This window comes from Phyllobates terribilis, unplaced genomic scaffold (genome assembly GCF_046119375.1).
Source record: "Phyllobates terribilis strain yellow unplaced genomic scaffold, ASM4611937v1 Scaffold_1__5_contigs__length_1240528914, whole genome shotgun sequence".
NCBI lineage: Eukaryota > Metazoa > Chordata > Amphibia > Anura > Dendrobatidae > Phyllobates > Phyllobates terribilis.
Genome location: NW_027362761.1, coordinates 1,095,577,693 through 1,095,592,397, shown reverse-complemented (window position 1 = coordinate 1,095,592,397; position 14,705 = coordinate 1,095,577,693). Strand labels below are relative to the sequence as shown.

The 14,705-nt window shown below is 43.4% G+C and overlaps 1 protein-coding gene across 4 annotated transcripts in view; it reads right to left on the bottom strand.

The window, feature by feature from the left end:
- Nucleotides 1-14,705, bottom strand: part of KLHL5 (kelch like family member 5) — an 88,191-nt gene that overhangs the window by 14,316 nt on the left and 59,170 nt on the right. For all 4 annotated transcript variants that reach the window (XM_073645939.1, XM_073645945.1, XM_073645930.1 and 1 more), the window contains exons 2-5: nucleotides 9,076-9,258; nucleotides 8,208-8,344; nucleotides 3,637-3,833; nucleotides 521-733 (exon numbers count right to left, since the gene is read on the bottom strand). In XM_073645939.1, the coding sequence (XP_073502040.1) occupies nucleotides 521-733; nucleotides 3,637-3,833; nucleotides 8,208-8,344; nucleotides 9,076-9,218 (690 nt within the window). In that variant the 5' untranslated portion in view covers nucleotides 9,219-9,258. The remainder of the gene's footprint in view (nucleotides 1-520; nucleotides 734-3,636; nucleotides 3,834-8,207; nucleotides 8,345-9,075; nucleotides 9,259-14,705) is intronic.

Below are 14,705 nucleotides of genomic sequence, written 5' to 3'. Positions count from 1 at the left end.
CTTTTATTTGGAATTGCCCAAGTGAGAGCCCAGAACTAATTCAAACTGAAAATCTGGGGGTTACCTGAAGAAGGGGCTGTACACAGGAGATGCCCTTGCAATCTGACAAAATTGAAGCACTACTGTAAGATTCAGCAAAGATTACCAATTCTATATGTGCCATGCTGATAGACTCCTACCCAAAAAGGCTGAATGATGTAATTAATTCAAAGCATACTTCAACAAAGTATTAGTGTAAGTGTGTGAAGTTTTATCCATTCTTGGTATGATTTTTTTACATGACAAAAACCTGGAATTTTAACAGGGGTGTGTATACTTTTTATATCTACTTTATATATTGGAGAACAGAAAGATTCAGAAATTACATTCTGCTTGTTAATTGATTGATGATTCATTAATCAACGCTATACATCAGTTTTCTTATTGTATTGGCTTATGATTCATATAACAGGTCACAACTTTAGATCAATAAGGTTGCAGATCGCTATTTTTATTTAGGATGTTATGATCATATTTCTACCTGTGGTGCCAACAGGGGCAAGCGAATATACGCCAGCAGTTTACTAAGTTCTTTTCTCCTTTCTTCCACATCATGCCGGACCCAGGTAAGCAAAGCATTTAGAATGGTTTCTTCATTAGGAATATTCATATCATCACTTGCTAGCAGTTTAGCAATTTCTGCCCCTGGCAACAATAGAAACTCCTGATTTCTTATTACTTCCATGAAATGTTCCTGTAAATAAAAGTAATGGTGAAATCATCATAGATACCTAGCGGATGCACAGTTCATTGAATGTGCAGCTAACATTATGCTATCTTTGAAGAGAGCGTGTTATCAACAAATGGCCTACTCATATGTTCTTAAGATTTTGGGGATTTTTTTTTTCATTTGTCATGTCACCATCTATATTTATTTACTGTGGATGCTTAAGCTCACATTAGGATGACTTGTCTTGTTAATGTGTCAGAAGCATCGGATTCATGTGTCACAACAGTGTGAGGTTTATTGAACTCCATACACTTTCACAGTGCTTTAAATGAAAAACAGCCTTTTTCTAGTACAATGAAATAACAAATATTACAGTCCTTTCACAATGAAGGCAAAGCAACAATAGGGTCTCACCAAGACAGCAATTCAGGTCCTGCTGTAGGCTCAGTGTGCTCACATTTACTAGTTACTCTCCAGTTCCAACACCATACTGCAGTTCCCACACATTAGACACACCTGAGCCACCTCAGCTGCCTTTTGTAGGTCCTGAAAAGTGTGGACTGGAGGTACTGGGACGACCTTTCCCACCCAGACTCTTTTGGTTGTTCCTAAATCCCGGACCTTCATCTGGTCCCAATAAAAACCTTCTCAGCAGACTACCATTACTGGAGCCTTCAATTCCTCCTCTTCTAGGACTGGCTGCTACCCACAGTGGGGAGATTCACACTGCTGTGTGATATAATGTCTCATATTCGAGGGGGGAGCAGTGAGGAGCAGCTCCTGTCACACGGAATTACAAGTGTTCTAAAGATAATAGAACTGCACTAGGCATCTCATATTTATAGTTTATTAGGGAAGGGACAGTGCAAAAAATGTTTTATCTCCACGGAGATAAAAAATTATATATATATAAATAACTCAAGGTGTGTTTCCCTTTTGTTTAATTTAATGTCCATCTGTAGCTGAGAAATGCTGAAGCTGATTGCAGGAAGTGGCTCTTTGCCTCTCTACTTTTTCTCTCCTGTGTGTCAAACTGCATACAGGCACAACAGAGAGATTGGTCTTGGACAGGCAGGCCATTGCACAATAACGGGAGCAGTGCTGGAAAAAATGTAAGGTAGTTCCAGTACATGCCGTGCAAGCACGATATGTGCTGATACAGAGGATCCAACCACTTGAGAAAAAAAATTGGATAGCAAGTTACAGCACATAAGAAATGGGGCAATTTTTGCACATATCAGACTGTTATGTGCAATCAAAACTAGTATTACCTTTCTATTGGGGATGAGGGAAGAAAAAAAAAAAATCTTTTCTACAAGCTGTGTGGGAAAGAGCAGGTAATCTTTAAGAGAATTATTCTGCTTGAGGTGTTTTTCTCTATCATCTTGGCACTGCTGCATATCTGCTTGTTTAACAGATGGACAGAATAAGAGACAGAATGAGAGGTATACGCCAGGAGCACAGTGTTCCATAGGGACATGCCAGTTATAGATTTCCATGCTGATTTCCGGAATAATTTGCCATTTCCGAAGTTCTGTCTCTAAAGCATTTAATTCATATTTTTCAGTCAGAGCTGTCAGAAGCCAGCACTGGCTGTGCCAGCTGTAATTACAACTAAGCAGGTGGCCGATCATTACATACATGAATATCGGCCATTTATTCTACCCTTCTGTCATCAAAATAATCAAAACAACAGAACGAGGATTGAGCCTATATACCAATCTAAGATCAAGGCACCAATGAAAAGTAATAAGACATTAGAATCTTTTATTAACATTTGTTAACTGCTTTACACAAAATGCAATTGCTCCAGAAATAGATAGGATTATATAAGTTTGTCTTGTATTTTATGGTTTCTATAGAAACATGAGATTTAATGCAGAAAATGTATTTTACAGGGGATCTTTTACCAGCTTTCACAATAAAAAATCGTTATATTATTGAATAGACTTCTTAAACCTGATGAAGCTGGTGCACTTACTTTGGAAATCCTTGTCAGACTGGTAAGGTAAGTCTTATGTCTCCTAACCCTGTTATAATGCCCCCTGAGTTCCCCTTTAAAAAGTATTAATACTTGTTTATTGCACCCTTAAAAGTAGTAATGTCGCATTTGTGATGCACTGTGAAGGGGCTCTGTATACAGGGGATAAAAGGAGGGTATACTGCAGTAGGGGGCTTAAAATAGCAATGTATTGTGGGATGGGGCTCTGTGTATAGGGCCTGAGAGGATATACAGCAGGATGGAGCTATATACAAGGGGTTTTATTAGTTGAGCGGTGTTTGCGGAGTAATGTTGAGAGATCAGTTATGTGAAACTGCAAATGTTGCTCTACTGATGCATGCAGAAGAAGATAATCCTTTGTCATACACATTTATAGAGCGGAACTTGCATTTTCATAAAACTGTTATGTCAGATGCATCAACCAGCTCTGGACTTCTATTGTGGAGACGTGCAGAATAGTTGAGCTCTGCTAGAAATCAGCTAATGATGTAAAACCACACTTTAGCTATACTGATGTAGATGGCAGAAAATAAAATCGGTCAGGAGGGTTTTGTACAGAGACAGAGTGCACAGAAGAATAAGGTGAATTCTACACTTCGATTGGATGAAAACTCAGCAGCAGGGCTATGCAGGAGGAAACTGAATGCATCGAGGGGCAGATCGAGATGAAAAAATGACACAAAGGTACAAGAAAGGAACTTATGTTTCTCTATGTTAACAGTAAGAATGCATTTACTGAGCTGTGTGACAAATAATGTGATTCTGGGAATAACTCAAAGTTCCAGGCATGAAAACCACATGCAGACAGAAGTCTTAGATTTCTGACCACAAACGATGCTTCAAGCTCTCAGCTAAATTCTAGGATGCTTCGTATGTTTTGGCTTTTGATCTATTTATTTGCATTTTTTTTGTATTGGACACTCACCATTGTATAATTATGAGCCACTTTATGTAAATCAGCACATCCTTGAGCGTCAGCAAAAGAACGGATACCAAGACAGTTGGACGGGTGAAGCTGTTTCATCAAGAACTTACAGCAAGCCTCCACAACCTGAGACAGCTGCAGAAGACAAGCCGTGGACAGGAGGCTCTCAATGTTGTCTTCTTTCAGTTCCAGGCGACCTGCAGGGAAGAGATCACCATTATCAATATCTCAATACATTGAAAACATCTATAAGCAAAAATATTTTGCGCCCCATTATAATTTAATAAGATCTGTCAGGAGCAGGTGGTTTCCAATTTATGTTTCCGTTATTAATATGAAAAAATTGTGAAACATTTTTTCGATCTCTGAAATGTGCCACTCCTCCTGGCAATGCATGAAAGAAACACTTTCTGGTGTACGAGCAGCATCAGCAAGGAGGAAGCAGGCAGTATCAGTGCACATGCGCACCCACGCGCATACGCATGTTCGCTCTCGGAGTGACAGCTATCCATTGCAAGCTAAGGCTGTCCCCAAACTGAAGGGGCACAACAGTGCACCCAACTCATGGCCAAACCAAGGGTGCATCGCAGCCCTCTTACTTGCATATGGATTAAAAGTTATTTGCACGAGCCCTGTACCAATAACAATACTGTGCTAGTATGATTTTCATAGAGATGAAGTCCCCTCTATCACTGTATAGTTAGTCTAAAAGGCATTTTGGGCATTATAGACTACGTTTAGCTTCATCTCATCCAAATGCTACTTTTTTGGTTACACAATACATGCAGAAATTTTTCTGTTGTGTTTTTTCAATCTGCAGCATTTTTGTTCTTTGTGCAATATCTGCTCAGATTTCAACCTCTGCAATGGAAAGGGTTAAATCTGCAACAAAAAATGCAAAGTGTGAATACTGGAAGTGATGTATGCTTGGCTAATATCAGACTTGCCGTTTTGTGATAACTATGAACAGTGATTTTTTGATGTTTCTTTCATCTTGTATTTTACATATATTCTCGTTCGGTAAAAATTATGTTGGGACTAAGAAAAAAATAAAAATTTTGCGGCTTGGACACATTTATTTTTTGAAAGCTGTTGGTCAGAATCTGGAAAAAAACAAAAAAACAGATCTACTTTATGTTATGTAAGAAAGTAGCCATTATCCATGGGAGTGATACAGTTTCAAAAGCAGGGATATTTAAAAAAAAAAGTTTTTTTTTCCTATCTGGATGACTTATTTTAAGCACAAGATCTGACAATATTCAATGCCTGATTTACATTCGTTGAATGTTATTCATATTTATGCATCGAGGCACACGAGAATAAATTAGCTGGATCACTGCGCAGCAACTCCAGCTCTGATTTAATGGACATGGATTAAAAGCAGGAGAGTGTAAAGCAGGTCACACTATGAAAAAGATGGAGTGGCAGGTGTTATAAAATCATAAAGACAAATCATTTATCCTACTAAAGCAAGGAAATATCAGGAAATGGGTATTTTTCCCCACCCATGAATAGATACACACAGCAATAATGTACAAGACACACACAATGCATCCCACTGGGGAAATCAGGTGCATTCAAAGCCAAGGTTTGTGTTAAAGCGAGGCGGCGTGACCTATTTTTGTCTTAGGCTATGTGCCCACGATGCAGAAATGAAGCAGAAAATTTCTGCAGCATTTCTGCATCTCCCTGGCAGAAAAAACGCATGCAGATTGTGCATGCGTTTTTCCTGCAGAATACATGCGGATCCACATGCGGATTCACATGCGTTTCCGCATGCAGATTGACAAGCGCTTTCCAGGCGATAGCATCACTTGGAAAGTGCTTGACAACTAGGTCACACTATATAAATCCATGCAAACAGCATGGATTTATACAGTGTGAACCGTAAAAATTAAAACAAATAAAGCTATACTCACCCCCAATGACCGGCGTGGCTGCAGCGCTGCTTCCTGGCTGGTTCCCGGCTGCCGGCATATCGCGAGACAGAGCGGTGAAGGGCCTGCGGTCACATGACTGTGACGTCACCGCAGGTCCTCAAGCGATGCCGGCATTCAGAGAGAAGACGCCGGACAGGTGAATATAAACTTTATTTGTTATTTTATTCTTTTTTTACAGGTACAATGGTACCCAGGTCTGGATGAGAGTCTCCTCTCCTCCAGAACTGGGTACCATCCGCACATAGAGACGCATAGAAGCCGCTTGTACAAATGTACAGTCGCGGTTTCTATGCGTTTCAATGCAAGTCAATGGCGGGAGTTCCACTGCGCTTCCGCAAAATTAAATGACATGCTGCAGATTTTTGTACGCAGCATAAACGCTGCGGAAAAATCCGCAGCATGTGCATAGAACATGCGGAATCCCCTTGGGGACCATGGGGTGCGGATTACCAAGCGTTTTACAAGCGTTTCCGCTGCAGAAATTCCGCATCAAAAACGCTTGTAATCCGCAACGTGGGCACCCAGCCTAAGACTCTGATCTGGTTGTTCTGCATGCACGACCGTGGGCAGAAACTCTTTCTAGCTTGAAACCATTCCTACTGACCTACACTATTATTTAGAGCTGACGACTGTAATATTAGGACGAGTGCAGTCCGTCATTTGGACGGATAGCACTTGTTCCCATGTTATTCTATGGGGCCATGCACATGTCAAATGTTTTTCTCGGGCTGAGCAAAAATAAATAAATTGCTGCTTGCTCGAGTTTGATCCAATGATCGGATTGCACTCGGCCAAGAAAGTCAATGAGTAAAATGCGTGCGAGCTACGATCTAATCACATCCCTTGCACTTCCAAGGCAGTATACAATATGTCATGACCATTGCAGCAATGTGAATACACGGGCTAGCTTTCAAGGGATTGTCCGGTGAAAAGAAGTTAAATCTATGCTTTGACCCACACCGACTGGAAGAATGGGAAATGATATCCCCATTAGAATGGAGAGGCAGTGAGCATGCTGGACTATTTTATTCCCTAAGGGGCTTCCGATTGCTGTGGTCAGCTTTATCCAACAGCCCCACAGAAAATGGAGCGGTGGTTGGGCATTTGACCTGCTACTCCATATTGTAACAGGGATGAAAGTGCCTCGTCGGGGAATAAAAATTCCTCGTTTTGCTGATCAGCGCGGGTGCTGACCGATGGACACCAACTAATCAGTAAGATATCACATATTCACGAGTCACTGAACAACCCCTTTAAGTCCCCATTCACATAAAAAATAATGAGCCAAACTTGCCAAAATAGGCGGCATTAGTTGACAGTCTAATGTGAATGGGGGTTTCCTGACTCTCCCCCGACAAACAATGTCGTGGGGAAAAAAGTATTCAACATCCAATTTCAAACTACTTGAGGAGTCTGGCAGTGACTCTATCATAGAAAACAGTGTATGGGGGAGTCTGGGAAGAAAGCTTGCCAGCAGAATGATTATTCGGCTGACGGCTATCTAGTGTCTATGGGAGGCATTAGCTTAGCTTTAAAGCTATAAGTGTCATATTCAGGGAGCAAGAAGAAAACTTTACACTTGGTTCTGTATCTGTGTAGTGAAGGGTTAGCTGTAAGCAGCTGAGAGAGTTAATAAGCTAAAGGCTTGCTGGTGTCATCTCTATTCTGGTGGGGTAAGAAGATGAGCAGTTACTTCTGTAATTCTCCACTGGGCCTAATCAGGCCATTGCTTCTCTTTTTGTCACTTCATGTCTGGGGATAATGTGATCACATGTGTATGGAGACATATACAAGTTCCATGTCTGAACTATGCACATCTTGAACTTTTATTTCTTAAAGTGTCACCTACCTATAAAATAAGAGAAAAATTGTTGATTGTTGGGGGTGCGCCCACTGATCTCGAGTATAAGGATCTGCAGAGCCCCATCTGAATGAAGCAGTGGCCTGACATGCCCTCATCACCCCATTTATTCTTCTATGACACCACTAGAAAAAGTCACGTACAGTCCTCAGCTTTTTTTTTTGTGACAGCCCCATAGAGAAAGAATAGAGCAGTGGTGTGCATGGCCGGCATTCCTTTATGGCCCCCATGAACAATAGACTGAAGTCTGCCTAACCTACGGATATCAAGAATGCAGCCATCGGCCCAATGAGCGTTACTCGTCTCTGCTACTGCTAGGGTCAGGCTTCCAGAGCAGACATAAATTTGTAAGCATTTCTCATAGAAAACCTTATGCTTTGATGATAAAATTACAGGAAGATGCCCATGATTGTAATTTGTTGGGGGACATTTTCACTATACACAAGGTATAGGAAATTAAATTTGTGGTTGAAGGAACTTGATTGGTTAAAATCCATAAAGCAGGGCACTCGCTATTTTAATGACTAAATGGTTCATCATTTACCCATCTGCATAGTTTTCTAAAAATAATAGAAGTGATTTTAATGGCATTCGTAGAAATCTCACACCCACTCAAGATTATATAATCGGCATTGTCCGTTCTGCTCTGCATCAATTGTTGTTTTCAGTCTGGAGCCCAAATACTCCCTGATCTAATCATTTGCGATTCCCTTGTGTAAATGTGATTCATTTGCACTGCGATACATTTGTACGGTGTGAGAAAGTATTACCTGTGTAAGAATACTGAACGAGGGCCCAAAGGGCGTTGGGTTCAACACCTTCCATTTTAATTTCCTGCTGCTTGGCTTCTCGGACGTCACTGGTGAACATGGCTGCAAAGTAATCTGATACGGAGGACAGAACCAGCCTAAGAGGACATAATAAGGATTAATATTATGTAACACACCCATTGCCGTAATTATACTGGAGAAGAGGAGAAGAGTCATATTGACATGTCCTCATTACTGCACAATTGATGCCTGTAGCAAAGCCAGGTAGGCTAGGGTTAAATCATTGCTCTACAGGTTCTGATTAGATCACCTAGCTAGCACTGTTTATAACTAGGCTAGCTGTTCCTCTTAGTCAGCTCAGGGAAGCTGACCAGAGTGAATGTGTCTTGGTTCTGAAGAGAGAGACAGGCCAAAATCCCTCTCTGAGAAGAGACTGCTAAGGCTGTGTGCAGAGAACTGTAAGTATCAGCAGTTTTGTTTGACCGAGTTGGGAGTAGCCCAGCCTTGTACGAGTAGCCAGGGTCTGTTCTGTTTAGTTAGCGCCTGGACAAGGCTAGGGGTTTATGTTTATTAGTTTGTTTTTGTGCTGTGTGGAAATCCAGCAAAGAAAAAACACATCTACAAAGGGCACTGGGCCCTAAATGCATTTACAATCTCCTATATATTTCACTTAGTCAAGCTGTGTGGAAAGCAATAAAAACTGCAAGTGTTTGGGCCAAAACTGCATTGCCTGTGTGAACACTACCTAAGGCAGAAAGAGTAATGCCTACAAGAAAGAATGAATCCCTACATGACGTACATATAAAACACAATAGATAATGGCAGTTAACTCAGAGCACATTCATTTTTCCCCAGTATTGGCACTTACCTGTGTGCGGGAATTCTCCGATCGCCAGCAATCAGGACAACATCACAAAGCTGCTTGTGCTGCAAGTAGTTTTCCATCTTCTTAAATGTCTGCTCAGCATGGTTGAGGGAATGGAAGAACTCATCTGGGGCACAGGACTCCATTGTGTGGCAGGAAGATAACGTTTGGCTGCTGTTTGAGGTCCTGTTGGCAGAAAAAGAAAGATTGTAACCAGAATTGCAATAAAGCTATATTTAGTAGGTTGGTTGTTTAATGAAAACTCACAATAAAAAGAAGAAAGTCATATTTTATGCATTACTGTGGAATTTGTACTGATCTTCGCTGGCAAGAAAAGAAAGAGAAGCCCTGCATAGAAGACAAATTTGGAAGAATTGGGCTAAAGCTGGAATACATAGAAAATGCTATAGACATTAGATAAATGTCTATAGCAGTGAGCGGTGGCTCAGTGGTTAGCACTGTAGCTTTGCAGCGCTGAGGTCCTGGGATCAATTCCCACCCAGAATAATATCTTCATGGGATATGTATGTTCTTCCTGTGTTTGGAGAACCTAGATTAAACCTACACACTCTCCATAGACATACTGAAATGTTTATTGACTTCCCATTAAAATAGTCCTTGAGTGTAGAGATACAGAATTTACACTGGGATTCCCAATGGGGATAGGGAGTGATGTCAATTTCTGCACAACGCTGTTGGATATGTTGATGCTCTTTAAGAAATATAAATATTGAAAGGGTTGTTTTATCTGGTCCATCTGCAGATGATAGTAGATGAAGCCATCTATTCAGCTAGTGCACATTAAAATTCTGAAATAGGAGCATTATAATGTGTCCAATTTAATCAATGGGTGTTCATTGTTTGCTAACCTTGGCTACTCCTCCATTTATTGGAAGAACCCGATGGTTCCAATCTCTACTAGTGGCATGGCTCGAATACTGAACTTCTTCCAGACACCCATACACCAGAACTACTAAATGCAAGCGATCGGATTGGGATTACGGCATTTCCAGGAGACATGACTGCACATATTCGTAATTAGACGATAAAGAGTAGCAGGTCCATGGGGGGTCATTCTGTGAGAGGTTGACTATCATTTTTGTAAGGTCAGGAGGTTGAAGAAGGGGGAAATAAAATGGAAGAAAATATGTCTCATTTTACCCTTTGAAGTGCAGTTTAAAATAAGTTTAAGGCATATATTAAAAGCAAGTGTGGACAGTGACACTACTGCGTATTACAGTTTTCCTGCCACCGTATAGGAATGCATCACCACCTACATTTACTGTTTTACAAATTCAAACCAAACCAACGCTTGTTTAGCTTAGAAAAATGACGCCTCAGCGGAGATCTCATTTACATGTATGAATATATGTGTGGTCAGTACAAGGGACTAGCACATGACTTATTCCTTCCAAAGACTATACTAAGGACTAGGTGTCATTGGTGTGTCAGGTTTGACAGACAGTCATACGGGATCCAGCTGTAGAAGGTCGCTGCGTTTGGCCTTGCAAACATCTTCTTGATCCCTTCATTATCCCTCTCTCTCTAGGACACAGCTGTGATCTTCACCTTGCTTGGGGATTATACCTTTAGGACCCAGCGGTGATCTTCATCTTCTGCTGCTAATTACCACACCCTTGCTGGATCCTTAAATACACTCAGTGTCTCCGGTGAGCTGCTGGTGATAGAGTTTCTTCTATTCAGGCCTGGAATTCTAGTAGTCGGCTAGAATTTCCTTGGAGTTCCTTTGTGGATTGTAGCCGTGTTCTCTCCGGTATCATCTTAAAGCTAAGTGTATTCCCTTGTTTGTTTCCATGGTTTGTACTTTAGTTTGCAGTTGGGCTGACTAGTGCTCATCCCTTCCCCTCCCTTCCTAAGGCCTAGCTCTAGGGTCAGCTAGAGCTAAGGTATCCTGCTCGGCGATAGGTGCGGAACCTATTTAGGGTCAATAGGGGAGTCATTCTGTCGTTAGATCTGCTTAGGGGTCTCCACTCTCTCTTTCCCTAGTTGTAGGGCTCCCTCCTCTGTTCCCGTTGTTATACGCTGGGTCTCCCCATACCTAGCGTGGCACCAGGGGGCACTCATTACAGGTGGAAGAAAGGCGATTCCAGCAACTAAACAGGAAAGGGTTCTTTACAGTCAGACAGTGGAATGCCCGATCACAAGAGGTAGTAATGGCTGACACTATAACAGCTTTCAAAAAAGGGCTGGATTATTTCCTCGATACACATAACATTGTGGGTTACAGTTAAATTAGACAAAATGTACAATTGGGGGAGGAAGGCTGAACTTGATGGACCCAAGTCTTTATTCAACCTAATGTTACTATGTTACTACGTTACATTCATTCTTTCTTTTATATTTTATTATTGCATTTTCTGTATATGATTACAGGGGGCAACTGAATGGGATCCCACAACCCTCCGGAGCCCTTTAGGATGTAAGCATAAGATCTCGTGCTTTGCACTAACCCAGCGGTTACCAAGCGGTAACATCATTATATTGGATACTGTTTGGTAACCACTTAGTAAAACATGCGGCAGCGCAGTGTTCGAGCAAACAGCCAGATCTCAGATTAAGGGCTTGTGCATACAACCATAAAAAAAAATCGGACGAATGTTATCTGTTGGTTTGATGGTTAGCACTCGTCCCCATGTTATTCTTATTCTATGGGCCCGTACATATGTCCGAGTTGGTCCAAGGAAAAAAAAAAAAACGCAGCATGCACGAATTGCATCCAATTATCGGATCGCACTCTGTCATTCAAGTCTGTGCAGGGGCGGACACAGACTGTAGTGGGCCCCTGTGCAAGAAATTTTTGGGCCCCCCCCACCGCCCTTCATAGGGCAACAAAGTTACGTAAACATAACCCCCCATGTGCAGCTCTCATCCCCCCATGCATCTCTCACCCCCCCATGCATCTCTCATCCCCCCCGTGCATCTCTCATCGCCCCCCATGTGCAGCTCTCATCCCCCCATGTGCAGCTCTCACCCCCCCCCGTGCATCTCTGGTTCCCCCCACTCCTAGTTAATTGTATTTAAAAAAAATAAAACTTGTTATACTTACCCCCATGCGATCCCTGCAGAATCCTGGCGCTCGTCCACGTCGCAGCCACCAGGTTCTCCTGACTTCCGGCCATGTGACGGCGCCGTCACATGACCGGAAGTCAGGGGAATCACGAAGGCGCTGCGGCAGCAGCGCTGCACTGCTACAGAGAGGAAAGCAGCGCTGAGATGTCCTGGCGCTTAGCGCTCAGCATGGGGCCCGGGGCCCAGGGCCGGCTCCAGGTTTTTGTGGCCCCGGGCGAAAGAGTCTCAGTGGGCCCCTTTAACACATATCACAATTCATGATGCACAGATACCAAAGAGAAATATATATATACATATATATATATATATATATATATATATATATATATATATATATATATATATATATAGTACAATGCAAAGATTTCACTTCTTACATTACATGAGCGATATCTATTGTAAATTCCACAATAGCTCAGAAACCAGCGAATCGCTCCACACAGTGTACTGGCCCCCATATAATGCTCCATTCGGAATACTGGTCCCCATATAACGCTCCATAAGGAATACTGGCCCCCATATAACGCTCCATACGGAATACTGGCCCCCATATAATGCTCCATACGGAATACTGGCCCCCATAAAATGCTCCATACAGAATACTGGCCCCCATAAAATGCTCCATACAGAATGCTGGTCCCCATATAACGCTCCATACAGGATACTGGCCCCCATATAACGCTCCATGCAGGATATTGGCCCCCATATAACGCTCCATACAGAATACTGGCCCCCATATAACGCTCCATGCAGGCTGTTCCCCACACATAATGCCCCACGCAGGCTGTTCCCCCCACATAATGCCCCATGCAGGCTGTTCCCCCCCATATAGGATGTCACCCCCCCTTATAAGGCCCCATGCAGGATGACACACACCCCCCTTCCTTATAATGCCCCATGCAGGATGTCACACACCCCCCTCCCTTATAATGCCTCATGCAGGATGTCACACACCCCCCTCCCTTATAATGCCCCATGCAGGATGTCACCCCCCCCTTATAATGCCCCATGCAGGATGTCACACACCCCCACCTCACCCCCCTCCCTTATACTGCCACAGGCCTCCATACAATAAAAAAAAAAATCAAATACTCACCTCACGTCTCACCTGCTGCCGCTGCTCCGGACTCCTCAGTGTTGCCGGCCTCATCCCGCTCTGCGCTCTGACTGCTCAGGAGAGAGCGCGCGGTGTAAAGACATCACCGCGCCCTCTGACCTGAGACGTCACAGTGCAGCAGCCACGGAGGATGCAGGAGCTGCTGCGGAGGCACGGGAAGGGGTAAGTATTGTGCCGGGGACCTGAGCAAGCGGGGGGGAGCGGGCGCTGACACCGCTCTCCTCCGCTCACGGGTCCCGACGGTGAGGCCCCCCCCCCCGCCTGCTCAGGGCCCCGGGAATTTGCCCGGGTGCTGACGCAGGCCCTGCGGGGGCCCCATGAGGAGACGCACAAGAGGGGGGCCCCAACGGGGCTCCGAGGGAGCCCCGACAGGCCGGGCCCCATACTGCAGTCAGGACAGTCATGCCCTGATGGCGGCCCTGCTGGAGGGGCCCCCCTCTCCCTCGGGGCCCCCGTTTAATGAACGGGCTGCAAGGGCGGTAGGTCCGCCCCTGAGTGTGTGGGGAAAATAATATATGGTATCCACTCGGGTGACATCTGAGTGTGGTCCAATTTTCACGGACTGACAGAATGGAGAGGATGGAGTTTTCTTTTCTTCTCTATATCTGAGAAAATCTAATTTATTTTCTTAGATGAGAGAAAAACGGTTGTGTGAACCTAGCCTTACACACGTGATCTTGATCTTTCACAGCGAGGAGGATCACAACTTTGTGTTATCTTGTTCTACATGCTGGTGTCCAAGTAGAAAGTTGGATCCTTTACGGGGGGGGGGACATAAAAGACACTTCTGGCCACTTTTGATAAATCATCAGGCTGCCCACTATAATGGCGACTCCATATAGCAGAGTGCAAAGGGAACCAAGCTGCACCATATAACCTGCCTGTGCCCCTTCCATGCTTACTTGGTAATATATCACATATCACTTGCCTGTGCCCCCTCCGCCCCATGCAATCTACACTACATTATCATCATGTAAGGGAGATCACAGAGAAGCATTTCCATGTAAAAAACACAGGAGCATCCATCCTTTGCTGCAGCAACATGTCTGGACTTTTTTGCACAGTTGAGGGTGGACATTCCCCTTCATGGCGACACGTGCAGCTCTCTGCAGCAGGTGAGTTTAGAGGGAACGCCAGTTGGCTAAACGTTCTAGGGGGCCAAGGGAAATTTTGGACCTTGGCCCCACCACTACCAGCATATGACTCAGGCGCACAGGACTACAAAAATGTTCTGTACTGCATCTTAAAATAACCATATATATGACAACATAGCTATAAAACACATTTTCTGTTTATAATACATCTCTAAATACCACAGGCACATAGATACCAAATAATATGATCATATAAGTATCACCATACTGTTAAAGGGAATCTGTCACCCCCTGGGACTTTTCAGACCTCTAATATGAGCATACAGGTGATA